This window comes from Terrapene carolina, unplaced genomic scaffold, assembly GCF_002925995.2.
Source record: "Terrapene carolina triunguis isolate 2854851 unplaced genomic scaffold, T_m_triunguis-2.0 Scaffold212, whole genome shotgun sequence".
Lineage (NCBI taxonomy): Eukaryota > Metazoa > Chordata > Testudines > Emydidae > Terrapene > Terrapene triunguis.
Window position 1 is genome coordinate 11935700 of NW_020664563.1, and position 15866 is coordinate 11951565.

The 15866-nt window shown below is 49.1% G+C and overlaps 1 protein-coding gene across 1 annotated transcript in view; it reads left to right on the top strand.

The window, feature by feature from the left end:
- Positions 1 to 15866, top strand: part of LOC113407562 (axonemal dynein light chain domain-containing protein 1-like) — a 68383-nt gene that overhangs the window by 33991 nt on the left and 18526 nt on the right. The window contains exons 14-16 of the mRNA XM_026656210.1: positions 12195 to 12270; positions 12523 to 12757; positions 14775 to 14988. Of these exons, the coding sequence (XP_026511995.1) occupies positions 12195 to 12270; positions 12523 to 12757; positions 14775 to 14988 (525 nt within the window). The remainder of the gene's footprint in view (positions 1 to 12194; positions 12271 to 12522; positions 12758 to 14774; positions 14989 to 15866) is intronic.

Consider the following 15866-nt stretch of genomic DNA (forward strand, 5'->3'; position numbering starts at 1 on the left):
AAAGGAAGACAGTGGCAAAATTCCCCATAGAAAGAAAGAGTGGAACAAAAGAATAATAAAGGCACCTCAACTTTTCCTCATTTATGTAGGACAGTCTTATAATATGCATCCAGATATCCTCCAGTCTCACAAGCTGAAAATTGTTCCACTTTACTGCAGTTCTGTAACCATATGGGAACCAATCCTGTCTGTGTTCTGTGCACATCTAAAATTCCTGCTGAATGACCTGCCGTGGGAGCGAGTTACCAGTGACCCAGGGCTGCAGCGGAAGAAGGGTGCAGGGGGGGGGAGAGCCCAGGGCTGGGGCAGCAGGAGGTGTGTGTGGGGGGGCAATGGTGCGGAGGAATGAGGGAGCCCAGAGCTGGGGTGGCAGGGGGTGTGGGTGGGGGAGGAGAGCCCAGGGCTGGGGCGGCAGGAAGTGTGTGTGTGGGGCAATGGTGGGGAGGAATGAGGGAGTCCAGAGCTGGGGTGGCAGGGGGTATGGGTGGGGGGGGAGAGCCCAGGGCTGGGGCAGCAGGAGGGTGCGGCGAGGAGCCCAGGGCTGGGACAGGGGGCAGCCAAAATTGTTTTTGCTTGGGGCGGCAAAAAACCTAGAGCCGGCCCTGCAGGCAAGACCACCATTAGCTGGAGGATTTGGCTCACTGGGTGCAAGCTGCATACACCTTACATTGTTCTGTTAGGTTTGACATCTGTTTATTTTGAAAACCTTGTCCACAGTTGAAATCTGTCAGCTCCAATATGGTGATGTAGACTTCTGTTCATGCCTTCTGCAATAATTCTATCTTACTTCCCCCTGAACAACAGAAAACAAAAGATTTCATAGTAAATTATGAGATCTATTTGTCTGTTACCATGAGGATTTTGAAGCGAATGGGGAGAAATGATCACCTAAGATGAAACATTACTAAAATACAGGCATTCAAGATAACATCCAACGCCTCAGAGGCCGTGTAGCTTGTAAGGTTTTTAGACCATCTATTTGTGCTGTGTTTTTTCAATGCCGAGCACAGTAAGATCCTGGTTCATAACTGGGGCTCCTGGGACTTCCACAATGCATGTAATGAATAATAATAATGACAAGGATAAAGGTTGATTGTCTCCAAACAAAGGGAAAAAATAAATAGTAGATCCTATCTAAGGGAAGGACTATACTATATCCTAAGTACTAACACACACGAAGGGCTTGTCTACACTGGCAAGTTTTATCACCAAAAACTGGCTTTTGGCGACAAAACAGTGATAGCGTACAGTGTGTACGCAGTGTGACTTTTTCCGGAAAAAAACCGCCTAGTTTTGGCAACAAAAAACTTCCACCCCTGCGAGAGACTTTTGTCTTTTCCCCTCCCTTTATTGTTGACAAACATGCAGTGTAGACACCACAGGGTTTTTTTCGATTTTATTGGCCTCCAGAAAGTATCCCACAATTCCCATGCTGCTGGTTTGAACTCCGCTGCCCTGCAGCCAACTCACCCCTCCCCCTTGCAAGCCCCGGGAATTTTAGATTTAATTTCCTGCTTGCTGGCTTCCCAGAGGAGCTTCCCAGGTGAGCATGGCTGGCTATCGCACCAAACGCACTCCCGCTTGGACCACTGATGAGTTGTTGGATCTGATCAGTATATGGGGAGAGAAGTCTGTTCAGTCGCAGCTGCAAGTGACCTGTAGGAATCAGGACACATATGGGCAAATTTCTCGAGGCTTGTGCGAAAAGGGCTATGATCGAGACACGCAGCAGTGCAGAGCGAAGATAAAGAAGCTGAGGCAGGCATACCATAAGGTGCAGGAGGCGAACCATCACTGCCGCTTCTATAAGGAGCTGAATGCTGTCCTCGGTGCTGACCCCACCTCCATCGCCGATAGCCCCGGCTGCCCCGTGGATACTTCGCAGGCAGCAGAAAGAGGGGGTAACTCACAGGCTGAAATTCTGGATGAAGAAGTCAAGCTAGAAAAGGATGTGGTGCTCCCAACGGGGTCGCCCGGTGGGGCAGGCAGCCAGGAACTTTTCTCCACTCCAGAAGTGCTCAACGGGGAGCAGGAAGCAGATGAGACGCTGGGTAAGTTGCTGTGGCTTGTGTAGGGAATCGAAAAGTGGGAGGCGGGTAGTGTTTTCTGTGAGCTGGACATTGCCCTGTGTAGCTATTCTGCATGGCCAAGCAGGGTGTCAATGGACATCGAGACCTGTAGGGAATCCTCCAGAGAGAGGCTCTGGAAAGTTTCCAAGAGGTACTTATTAATCCTCTGCCGCAGATTCCAAGGGATGGCAGCCTTGTTAGTTCCCCCATTGTAGGAAACTATACCATGCCATTTAGCAATCACTGGAGCTGGGACCAAAGCGGCACATAGCTGAGCTGCATATAGACCGGGGTGAAAGCCACAAGCATTCAGCAGTTGTGCCCTGGTTTCTCTGGTCACGCGCAACAGCGAGATGTCAGCCAGCAGGTTGGCCACCTGTGAAAAAGTGTGGGATAATTTTAGAATGAGTTCCCTGCAAAGCTGCCCTGCAAGCCGTGACCTTTTTGTCCGTACGCACAACCGCCTTCCCCCCACTCCCGACACTCACCATGATTGGGGTGCTTGCGAAGCTGTGTGCCTGCCTAGAGTCTCAGAGAGAAAGTGATTTCTACTAGGAAAATACCCTTTTTACTAAAATGTTTCAATCATTTGCTGGAATGTAACAATCCCTCTTCTGTTCAGCACAGACCTTGAAGAACACACCACGCACCCTAGCGGACCGGCTTTGGCAGATAAGAAAAAACCATAGGCGTAGAAAAGAAGACATGTTCTGGGAAGTGCTGCAGCACGATGAGAGACAGACCAGGGAATGGAAAGAGTGCTGGGAAGCCGAAAGGCAGGACAGAAAAGAGAATGCTGCTTTTGCCAGGCAAGCGACAGAGCGGATGATAAAAGTTATGGAGGATCAGACAGAGATGCTCAAATCTTTGATACAGCTGCAGTCTGAGCAGATCTGTGGTCGACCTCCACTGCAGCACATGCAGATGCAGAATTCTTTGCCAATCCCACACCCCTCTATGCCCACACATTCCTTTTCACTTCACCGCACTCCTGAGTTTCCCCATCACTCCACCCCTTCTCACAGCTTGCACAATGATAGCTGGAGCTACACACAGTTGTGAGGTTTTACCCTTTTTAACAATAAATAAAGGCTAAGGTATGTAATGGTACAGCGTTTTTACTCTGTGTTCTACAAAAGCGTATAGCATTCAATTCACTCTCGGGAACAGGCTTGTAAAGCATTGTGTTGCATAGATCTTGGGCCCCAAAATTGTACATGGATGCACCTGGGAAGCAACTCCAAAGCAGACATGTATTACTGCCCCTCATTGTCAAAGCGGTTCCTCAAAGCCTCTCTGATGTTCATAGCAGCCCTCTGGGCTCCTCTGACAGCCCTAGCATCTGGCTATTCAAACTGTGCAGCCAAGCGCTCTGCCTCAGTGCTCCACACCTGAGCAAACTTTTCACCCTTAGGCCTGGTCTACACTAGGCGTTTATGTCGAATTTAGCGCCGTTAAATCGAATTAACCCTGCACCCGTCCACACCACGAGGCTATTTAGTTCGACATAGAGGGCTCTTAAATTCGACTTCTGTACTCCTCCCCAACGAGGGGAGTAGCGCTAAATTCGACATGGCCATATCGAATTAGGCTTGGTGTGGATGGAAATCAACGGTAATAGCTCCGGGAGCTATCCCACAGTGCACCACACTGTTGACGCTCTGGACAGCAGTCCGAGCTCGGATGCTCTGACCAGCCACACAGGAAAAGCCCCGGGAAAATTTGAATTCCTTTTCCTGTCTGGGCAGTTTGAATCTCATTTCCTGTTTGGACACCGTGGCAAGCTCAGCAGCACTGGCAACGATGCAGAGCTCTCCAGCAGAGATGGCCGTGCAATCCCAGAATAGAAAGAGGGCCCCAGCATGGACTGATCGGGAAGTCTTGGATCTCATCGCTGTGTGGGGCGATGAGTCCGTGCTTTCCGAGCTGCGCTCCAAAAGACGGAACGCAAAGATCTAAGATCTCTAAAGCCATGGCAGAGAGAGGATACAGCCGGGATGCAACGCAGTGCCGCGTGAAAATCAAGGAGCTGAGACAAGGCTACCAGAAGACCAAAGAGGCAAACGGACACTCCGGATCCCAGCCCCACAGATCCCGTTTCTACGAGGCACTGCATTCCATCCTTGCTGCGGCCGCCACCACTACCCCACCACTGACCGTGGACTCTGAGGATGGGATATTGTCCACGGCCGGTTCCTCGGACATGTTAGCGGACGGGGAAGATGAGGAAGGAGATGAGGAGGACGAGGCAGTCGACAGCGCTTACCAAGCTGATTTCCCCGACAGCCAGGAGCTCTTCATCACCCTTACAGAGATCCCCTACCAACCCTCCCCAGCATGTAACCTGGACACAGATTCAGGCGAAGGATCAAGCGGTAAGTGCTTTAAACATATTAACCTTTATTTTTTACAAAACTTGAATATTAATACTAAGAACAATCTGTGAATCATGATTTCTTCCCCCTGGGCGCTTAAGTAATCAGTAACAACTATTTAAAAAAAATCAAACAGTGTCCGGTTGTGCATGATTGTGCTGCCCAAGCTGCTCCACTCTTTAGTGCCTGCTACTGCAGCTATATTAGAATCCTGTCTATATGTCCGGGGATAGAGCAGTAATCCTCCACAGACATCTCCACAAAGCTCTGCTGCAGGTAATGGGATAGCCTGTTCATCAGGTTCCTGGGGAGAGCGGCTTTACTTGGTCCTCCGAAGTAGGAGACGTTCCCGCGCCAGGAGACAAGCAGGTACTCCGGTATCATTGCCTTGCATAGCATGGCGGCATAGGGCCCCGGTCTCTGCAGGCTTTCTCGAAGCATCCGTTGGATCTCGGTGTCCGGGATCCTCATGAGAGTTATGTCGCTCATGATGACCTGCTTTGAATTAGGTAGGGGACTGTTAGTATTGGGACTGCTTGCAACAAGTTCCTTTACAGAACTGTGACCGCTGGTTTACAGCCACGCGGTGGGGGCGGGAGAGGGGCAGCATACAGGGATCTTTCCCTGGCTCATCCGCGAGGGGGTGGGACAGGGCCAGAGTTCCTGCTTGGCCGATTGCTGGCAGCACAGACTGGCAGTGCTTTCAATGTGAAAGGAGGCCAGTGGTACTCCTACAGTTTTAAGCAGCCACAAGTCTACGGCTTACCATGTTTGCCTGCTACAGAGAGTACCGTGTCCTGCCCCGCTTCCCAGATCGGCAGTGCAAAAGCCCAGGCACTGAAGGCGAGGTTCGAAAATTCGACCTTGTCCTGAGTGCGCATGTGATAGGTGTGGTTCATGGTCTTGTTCACAGAGAAAAACTATGTTCTTGATTCACAACCACATTTATCTTTCGGAGGAATTCACTGCCTTTTCCTCATTCCCACAGCCACATCTGCAACTGTCTCCCAACCCAGCTTGGCATCACACTCCCAGAGGCTAGCGCACATTAGGCGGAGAAAGAAGAAGACGCGAGAGGACATGTTCTCAGAACTAATGGGCTGCTCCCGAGCCCAGGCAGCACAGCAGAACCAGTGGAGGGAGAATTTGTCACAAATGCACCGGACACACATGGAACGTGAGGAGAGGTGGCGGGCAGGAAGACCAGCAGGTGACTCAAACGCTGCTTGGACTTCTGAGGGAGCAAACGGACACGCTCCGGCGCCTTGTTGATGTTCTGCAGGAACGGAGGCAGGAGGACAGAGCCCCGCTGCAGTCTATCAGGAACCGCACTCCCCCGCCACCAGTCCCATACCCCCCTCTCCCAAAGTCCAAAGAAGGAGGGGTGGCAGAGTCCGTGAAAACTCTCACTCTACCCCTGCAGACTGCTCAAGCACCAGAAGGCTGTCATTCCCCAAAATTTGAAAAGTCCTTTCCTGCCCGCCTCACCCAAGCCCCCGTCCGACTTTCACCCCCCAGTTTCCTGTCTGGTTGTTAATAAAAAATACGTTTCTGTTCATTACTGTTTCAGTCAGGTTCTTTTGAGGGAGAGTCTGTCTGGAGGGAGGGAAGGGGATTGGTAATTGGACAGGACAGTCACCTTTAGCAGGGTACAGAGGCGGGGGCAGGTCCAGCATCAGGACACATACACAGTGCAGTCACTAGTGACCCTGGTCAGTCTGGGAGGTGGTTTTCATCTCCTGGGGGGGAGGGGGGGTTGCTCTGTGACTTTGTGGCGGGGGAGGGCAGTTACAGATCTTATGCTGCGGTCCTTATCCTGGATCACAGAGCCACGCAGCAGGGGATCTGTAACCCTCCTCCCCCAGGCAGAAACTCACATAGCTGACACATACACGCAGTTCCGCCCAGGAGTGATGGCAGGCTCCGTTGAAACAACCAGTGCACCACTGCGGAGCCTGTCATTCCTGGAGTTTAGAAGCATCATTTGCATCAGAACACTAAACCCGTCCCCCGCCACAGTCTGCGTCCCCGGTTTAAAACATTCCCGCGAAAACAGTAATAAAGACAACGGTGTTCATTGACAAAATAGAACTGATTTTATTTTTTGGGAAGGGGGTGAAGGGGGTATGTAACTGGAGGTTCAGCTTCTGTGTCCACAAACTTAACAGTCACTGGTTACCCTGCTCAGTCTGGAACCTTGCTTTCAAAGCCTCCCGGATGCACAGCGCGTCCCGCTGGGATCTTCTAATCGCCCGGCTGTCTGGCTGGGCGTAATCAGCAGCCAGGCTATTTGCCTCAACCTCCCACCCCGCCATAAAGGTCTCCCCCTTGCTCTCACAGAGATTGTGGAGCACACAGCAAGCTGCTATAACAATGGGGATATTGGTTTCGCTGAGATCACAGCGAGTCAGTAAGCTTCTCCATCTCCCTTTGAGACGGCCAAAAGCACACTCCACCACCATTCTGCACTTGCTCAGACGGTAGTTGAACAGTTCTTTTTCTGTGTCCAGGGCGCCAGTATAGGGCTTCATGAGCCAGGGCATTAGCGGGTAGGCTGGGTCCCCGAGGATCACTGTAGGCATCTCCACATCCCCAAGAGTTATTTTGTGGTCCGGGAAGTAAATACCTTCCTGCAGCCGTTTAAACAGACCAGAGTTCCTGAACACGCGAGCGTCATGAACCTTGCCCGGCCATCCGACGTTGATGTTGGTAAAACGTCCCCTATGGTCCACCAGTGCTTGCAGCACCATTGAAAAGTAGCCCTTTCTGTTAATGTACTGGCTGGCCTGGTGGTCCGGTCCCAGGATAGGGATGTGAGTCCCATCTATAGCCCCACCGCAGTTTGGGAATCCCATCGCGGCAAAACCATCTATGATGACCTGCGCGTTTCCCAGGGTCACTACCTTTGAGAGCAGTACCTTAACGATTGCGTTGGCTACTTGCATCACAACAACCCCCACGGTAGATTTGCCCACACCAAAGTGGTTCGCGACTGACCGGTAGCTGTCCGGCGTTGCAAGCTTCCAGAGGGCTATGGCCACTCGCTTCTGGACAGTCAGGGCTGCTCGCATCCGGGTGTCACTGCGCTTCAGGGCAGGGGACAGCAACTCACAAAGTTCGAGGAAAGTCCCCTTCCGCATGCGAAAGTTTCGCAGCCACTGGGATTCGTCCCAGACCTGCAGCACTATGCGGTCCCACCAGTCCGTGCTTGTTTCCCGGGCCCAGAATCGCCGTTCCACAATATCCACATGACCCATTGCCACCGTGATGTCCTGGGAGCTGGGTCTCGTGGTTTCTGACAGCTCTGTGCTACTCTCCGACTTCAGGCTCTCACGGCGGTGCCGTAGCCTCCTCGCCCGATTTCTCTGCATCTGCCTCAGGGAAAGGTGTATGATAAGCTGCGAGGTGTTGAGAACGGCCACAACTGCAGCGATGGTCGCAGCGTGATCCATGATCGCAGTGCTGTGGCGTCCGCGCTGTCACTGACCAGAAAAGTGCGCGAACTGATTTCCCGCCGGCGCTTTCAGGGAGGGAGGGACGGCGGTAGTGACGGACGGATGACGACACTGACCCCAAAGCACCCTCTACACATTTTTTTACCCAGAAGGCATTGGCGGCTCGACCCATAATTCCAATGGGCAGCGGGGACTGCGGGAACTGTGGGATAGCTGCCCACAGTGCACCGCTTCCAATGTCGACGCTTGCCCCGTTAGTGTGGACTCACAAAGTCGAATTACTGTCCTTAGTGTGGACACACACGTTCGACTTTGCAATATCGATTCCACGTATTCGATTTAAGTAAAATCGAACTACTCTCGTAGTGTAGACATACCCTTAGAGTCACACAGATTATCCATAGTGCAGCACGCGGCTATGACCATGGGCAGTGGCGTAGCCAGGTTCTGAGTGTAGGGGGAGCAAACATAAAAAAGGCGCCCCCCCCTTGGCTCCTTCTCTGGTCATGCCCCCTTGGCTCCTCCTCTGGCCATGCCCCCCTTGGCTCCTCCCGTTTCCCCCCCAGATTAACCCCGGGGCCCGGCTCAGGACTCCTGTGGGCTTCCCGGTGGTGCGGATACCCCCGTCCCTCTGCGGTCCCGGGAGAATCTCTCCTGCCCAGCCCGCTCTGCAGGTGTCCCCGCCGGGGTGCGCTGCCCGGCCCCACCCGCGAGGTCCGTCCCCCCCCGCCCCAGGCTCCTGCGCCACGCCAGAGCCTGTCCCTGGCTGATCCCCGCCCCGCGCCGCGGGCGGATCCCGGCTCCGGCTCATGAGTCGCTGGCTGAGCCTCGCTCCATGGCGCTGCTGGGCTGGGCCGGGCTGGGCCCTGACCATCCCGTCGCTGTCTGGGGTAAACGCCAGCCCGCTCCCGGCGCTCGGTGCGCTCCACGCGGGGCTCGCCAGCCAGTCGGCCTTAAAGGCGCAGGGGCCGTTTCGCCTCCCCCCGCCTGCCGCGATGGGATGCGGGGGCCGCGAGCCGCTGCCGGGAGATGCTGCTGCTGCCGCATTAGCAAGGGGCAGGGAGCGCTTGGCTGCCCAGCCCTGAGCCGCCGCAGGCAGGAGGTGGCTGCGGCGAAGTTGGGGCCGCGCTGAGCGTGGGGTGCGATGGCCAAGGAGCCGGCCCCCTTGCTCCTCTGGCCGCGCCCCCTCCCCCCCATGGCTCCTCCGGCCGTGCCGGCGGCAGGTGCCGCCTTTGGAAAATGTGCTGAGGGGAAGCGGCTGCTTCCCCTGCACCCCGCTAGCTACGCTACTGACCATGGGAATATTATCCTCGGTAAGGTCTAGCCTGCCATTGAGACACCTCCAGCGAGCTTTCAAACGGCCAAAGGCTCATTCGACTATCATGTGGCACCTGCTCAGCCTGTTGTTAAAACGCTCCTTGCTGCTGTCCAGGTGCCCTGTATAAGGTTTCATGAGCCAGGGCTATAAGGTGTAAGCCGGGTCTCCCAGGATTACTATGGGCATTTCCACATCCCCCACTGTGAACTTGTGGTCTGGAAAGAAAGTCCCTGCCTGCAGCTTTCTGTACAGGCCACTGTTCCTGAAGATGCATGCATCATGCACCTTTCCAGACCAGCCTGCATTGATGTCCATGAAATGCCCCTGGTGATCCACAAGCGCCTGCAACACCATGGAGAAGTATCCCTTCCTACTGATGTATTCAGAGGCAAGGTGGTCTGGCACTAAAATTGGAATGTGTGTGCCATCAATCACTCCGCCACAGTTAGGGAACCCATCTCTGCAAAACCATCCACTATTTCATGCACATTTCCCAGAGTCACGGTCCTATACAGCAGGATGCGATTTATTGTCCTGCACACTTGGAGTAATACAGCCCCAACAGTGGACTTTCCTACTCCAAACTGATTTGCAACCAGTAGCAGTCTGGATTCGCCAGCTTCCACACAGCGATCGCAACACGCTTCTCTACCGAAAGGGCAGCTCTCAATCTGGTGTCCTTGCGCCGCAGTTCGAGGGACAGCTCAGCACATAGCTCCATGAAGGTTGCTTTACACAGCCTAAAGTTCTGTACCCACTGGTAGTCATCCCACATCTGCATGACAATGTGATCCCACCAATCAGTGCTTGTTTCCCTAGCCCAAAAGCGATGGTTCTACCATATGCAGCTGCTCTGTGAATGCACAAAGCACAGATAAGTTGCTGCTGTCCATATCACACTCGGAGGCCTGTGATTCATCCTCTGCTAACTTTGCAAGTAACTGTGCTGAGAGTAACTGTGCTGCCATGCGCGATGTCCTCATGACAGCTAACAGTACATAGGAGAGAAGTGCGGGATCCATCCTCTCTCACTGCAGATGCTGGTGCACACTATAAAAGAATGACAGTTGGAAAAAGGGTGCGAAAGGAAGCCAGAAACCTTTGAAAGGGTGGGACACAAAGCAGTGCATGACAGTACATTTTGCACATCCCAGGATGCGCCGTGCTCCGTTTCCACATTCCCACAACACATAGCGATGGATGGTGTCGCCAGGCACTGTGGGATACATACCCACAGTCCATTGCTCTCGCTGTCGACAAAGATGCCCCAAATGTGGACACAATCTGTCGACAGTGGGAGCAAATGTAGACACGCTTTGGCAACTTTGCTTTTGTCGATTTTTCCTTGTCGACATTAGTTTCATCGAAAAAACTTGACAGTGTAGACAAGCTCCAAAACAATACTTCTTCAGTGGCAATGTTAGGGACAATACAGTCTTTCTTAAGGGGGAAAGTAGAGAGAAAACAATATAAAACAACTAAACACTTTTACTACAATGTCCTTAAATAATAACCGTGGCTTGTTTTTTAAACAGATCCTAGGTATTGAATCCTGAAATCCATTTCTGTCTATGATTCCAGATTGTAGAAAACTTCCTACCACAGTAAACCTCCGAGTTATGAACACCTCAGGAATAGAGGTTGTTTGTAATTCTGAAATGTCTGTAACTCTAAACAAAACATCATAGTTGTTCTTTCAAATGTTTACAACTAAACATTGATTTAATACAGCTTTGAAACTTTACTGTGCAAAATAAAAATGCTGCTTTTCCTTTTTTTTAGTAGTTTATGTTTAACACAGTACTGTACTGTATTTCCTTTTTTGGGGGGGGGGGTCTCTACTGCTGCTTGATTGCGAACTTCTGCTTCCAAACGAGGTCTGTGGTTGACTGATTAGTTTGTAACTCTGGTGTTCGTAACTCTGAGGTTCTACTGTGTTTATCCAGTAGCCTCCCACACCTCGGGTGGAAAACCTGACCTCATTGAAGGCACTGGGAGTTTTTCCATTGACTTCAAATGGACCGAGGATTCCACCCTCTGACTTTATATCCAGAGTTTTCTTTCTGAAAGGTTACTCTCTGACTGGTCTGACAGTGCTCTTGTTTGTTGTTTGTTGATAATTTTTATACTTAAATGCAAATAAGTGAAATACCAAAATTTATTTTAATAGAACAAGGTTACAAAATGAGACACTAAAAGTCAGAAGATGCAAAATGTAAGGTTCTCATAGTAACATTAACTTGGTTATCATCCTCATTCTACTTACTTGTTGAGCTACACATTTAAAAAGTAAAATAGGAATAAAAATATTATTTTAAGAAGATTTTTTCCAGGATGATTACAGTATGGGCTGGTCCACACTACCCGCCTAATTCGGCGGGTAGAGATCGATCTTCTGGGATCGATTTATCGCGTCTCATCTGGACGCGATAGATCGATCCCAGAAGCGCTCCCCCGTCGACTGCGGAACTCCTGCTTGCCGAGAGGAGGAAGCGCTGTCGACGGGGGAGCCTGCCTGCGCCGCGTGGACCCGAAGTAGGTACTTTTAGTTCGATCTAGGAAACGTCGACTTCAGCTACGCTATTCTTGTAGCTGAAGTTGCGTTTCCTATATCGATCCCCCGCCCCAGTGTGGACCAGCCCTATTAGTGAAGAACAGCATTTTATCAGTTTCATTCACAGCCTTACTGAGGACTAAACATCCAGTACTTGTTTGCCTTCCATTCCTTCTGTGCTTGAAGCAATCTTTTTTCCTACAAGGGACTCCAAACACTTTTGTGATTCTAGGGGAGGGAGTGTGAGTCAGTGGTGGGGAGGAAGCCCTAAAGACCCTTCCCTTAGCAAAAAGGCCTCTGTTTCAAGTACAGGATATAGCATGTAGCAGCACGTGCACACATTATAAGTTTACTTTTGCTCATTCAGGAGTAATGTTTATCTTGTATCTCATCCCTTCTCAATTTCCCTCCTTGTCCCTCTAGCGGGAAAGCAAGCTTCTCTAATACGAAGGGAGAGGTATTGGAGGAAATCCTACAGGACTTCAAGAACTTGGAAAATGTAAGACTTTCTGACAAGCATATTCCCCTAGCCTACAAACTAAGCTGCTAACAAATAATTAATATTTAGCTCTACAAATGCTAAGAAGGATAGAAATAAAGCAAGGCTCCAAGTTTGTTATATAGTTGCTTAGTTTGCACTTTTTCATCTTGGGCCAAAAGGGTATCCATCACCTTTCTGTTGCACACCTGGGGATGACCCAGGCAGCTGAGAGCTTTTTCTGGGATGACATGTTCATTACTTTCTTTTCAGATGTTGAATGAGGACCTGGAGCAATATGGAGGTGAAGTTCTACTAATGAAGAAGGAGACCCTCAAGACTGCTGCCAACCTGCAGAAACGCTGGACAGAGCTGGGACAAACAGTGCTTAGTCGTCACAAGGACATTAATGGGGTGTTGCCTCCAGAGCTCAGGGCCATGGAAGAAATAAATGAACGTGCAAATGAGCTCTGCCAGCAGTACAGCGTAAGAATAAATGGGGAGAATGGTAAGAAATTACCCATCTTGTCATTCAATTTTTCCTTCAGTGTGTCAATGAACAAGTGACTAAAAGAGAACTAGCTGATATAATTTATTTGGACTTTAAAAAGCCTTTGACAAAGTCCCTCACAAAAGGCTACTAAAGAAAATAAGGTCTTGTTTGCACAGGATGTTACTGTGTGGGAAGCCAGAGTGTGATTCTACAGTGCATTAGCCTGCCATGCACTAAAGTCACCAAGCTGACCCTGGTACAGCGCTCTGCAAGTTCTGCAATGTGCTTTGACATACTGCTGTTTGAAATGGGAGTACATCAAAGTGCACTGCGAAACTTCTAGTGCATGGTAGTAGTGTCCGTATGGGATATTACTGTATGGCAAGTTAGTGCACTGTAAATTCACACCCTGGCTTGCGCAAACAAATGTCCGGTGTAGACAAGCTCTTAATAATCATAGAAACTGGTAAGAGACATAGGGGGAAAAAGTGGGGCTAAATGGTCAGTTTTCAGTATGGCAAAAGGTTAACAATGGGTTTCCACAGGATTCTGTACTAGCTACAGTATTGTGTAAGATATTTATTAATGATCTGAAGAAAGGGGTGAGCAGTGTGCTGGCAAAATCAGCAGATGACACAAAATAATTTAAATCAGTGAAATCTAAAGGGCGTCCTAACGTAATGAGGGGATTGGGTAGCACCATGGCAGAGGAAATCCAGTGTTGACAAATGTAAGGTAATACACATTGGAAAAAGTCATTTGAGAACTATTGCTGGGTTCTAAACTAATGTAACCACTCGGGAAAGAGACCAGAGGTATCAATGTGAACAGCTGAATAAAACCAGTGTTCAGTGTGCAGCAGTGGTAGAAACAAACAAAATGTTAAGTAGTTATAAGGAACAGGCTAGTGATATTGAAAACATAATGCCGTAACATAAAGAAATAGCATTCAATCATCTGAATACTGTGCTAAGCTCTGATCACCCTCTCCACAAAACTATGTATCAGAATAGAAGGGGGTCAGTATTGGGTGACAAAGAGTAGAGGCCTGGAGAGACTTCTGTGTGAGGAGAGATTGATACGACCGGACCATTTAGTTTAGATAAGAGGGGACCTTACAGAGATATACAGAATAAAGGTAAGTCTGGTGCTCCTGTTTACCCTTTCTTCTAATAAAAAACAAGGGGACAATCAGTGAATCTGAAAGGCAACAAATTTGAAAAAGGAAATCCTTTTTTCCCCTTAATGCACAATCTGTGGAACTCTTTGCCGTAAGACATCACCGAAGCCAGCACCTTTAGTAGGATTCAAAGAGAGCTTAAACACTTTATGTGGATAATGAGAATATGTATAGTTACATGCAGCTCAGCAGACAGAGAATACACATTTGCATGTGCAAAATGGGTAAATGAGCAGGTAATAAGAACAGGAGTACTTGTGGCACCTTAGAGACTAACAAATTTATTAGAGCATAAGCTTTCGTGGGCTACAACCCACTTCTTCTCACACCTTTGCACAGGCAGTTTCCCATTTTACACACACCTTTATAATTTGCACATACACATGCACATTTACCAGGCAGAAGTTGGGTGCTTGTGTTGAAAGTTTTGTGCTTTTATGTATGAGGCATTCTTGGCAAATAAATAAATAAAACCATACTGTGAAAGGCTCTATGCATAGGAATGACAGATCCTTTTTGGTCTGTCTTGATCCAGTGTTTTTGAATGAATACAAGGCTGCTGATTCTTGTGATGTTGGCCATTGATTAGAGCTAGGAATCTGAAACTGATTGAGCTATGTAGGAAATTTATGGTCTGAACCATAGCTCCTTGAAATAAACAGAAAGACACCCATTGACTTAGTGGGTTTTGAATTAGGTCCTTACTAAACAATTAATCTTTAATTCAAGCCTGCTAAGTTCATGCATAGTGTAGTCATTTCTCTTATCATTGAATTTTGAACCGCTGGATTCTGAAGCTCACTTTTCACTGACTGAAGGAATACAGATAAAGTTTCCTCTTTTCCCCCCCAGGGGTAACCAGGATTTTGACAGGTTTAGTGAGCAGTATGGAAGATTGGACGTTCAAGATGCTAACCAACAAGCGAGGATCTGGCATGCATGACTCTGACTGGCTGAAATTGTTTCGAGTGATTCCTGATTGGCTGACCCAGGTGGCTGCACTGATGACAATTATAGGTTCCGGCCAGTCTCATGAGGATTGGAGAAATAGAAAGCCTCATGTCTCGTAAGATAGGTCCTTGCCAGTATTGTTCATTCTTCTCTGGGGCTGTCCTGATACAATTTGCTCTTCTCACATGCTTGGATAAATGTTCTCGTGTGGTGGACACTGTCTGGAACAGGAGATTGGTAATGGGCTACAGAGCCTTTCACCTCTAGGCCATTGGCTGAAATTTGGTTCAGATGGGCAGTGATTAAAAGTCATTCCCATCTGATGGCTGTTTGGTAATACCTGTGAAATGAGTTGTGCACAGTTCCTAGTACACGTGTCCCCATCACAGCTGACACTTCCTTGGCAATCTTGGAGTTAGAAGCCAAAGACCAAATGGACCTCAAAGCCTGACCTCTCCTCTCCCCCTTGGAAGTGGTCCCTCCAGGTGAGGGATGAAGCACATTGATGGGGCAGTGTGAAGAATCTTGCTGCTCATGCTTTACCTGTTAGATGGTAAAAAAGGAATTTAGGCTTCAGATTGGTCAGTTTGACACCAGTGATAATTCTAGCATGTGATGAAGCTTCAATTTGTACAAAGTTCATACACAAATCATGCTTTTTCTCTAGTATTTGTATTAATTCAGACAGAACACTAAAACATCATGTATAGCAAATAGTGGCACTCTCTGATTTCTTTACCTTCTGGGCACTCTGCAAAAGCCATCTTTTCTCTCTTCTTAGACTGATGAGAAGGGGTTGGCTGAGGGCTGGTTATATTTATGAAGAGTCCTTTTGTGTAATTTTGTGCATGTTAACGGATAGCGATATTTTATTATTTTATCAATTTGAAGAAAAGTAGTAAAATATTTTATTCGTTTACAATTGGATTTCTGAGGTGAACTTCATCTATGGTGTAACTCTGTTGACTGAAAAAGTTACATAAGGAATGAATT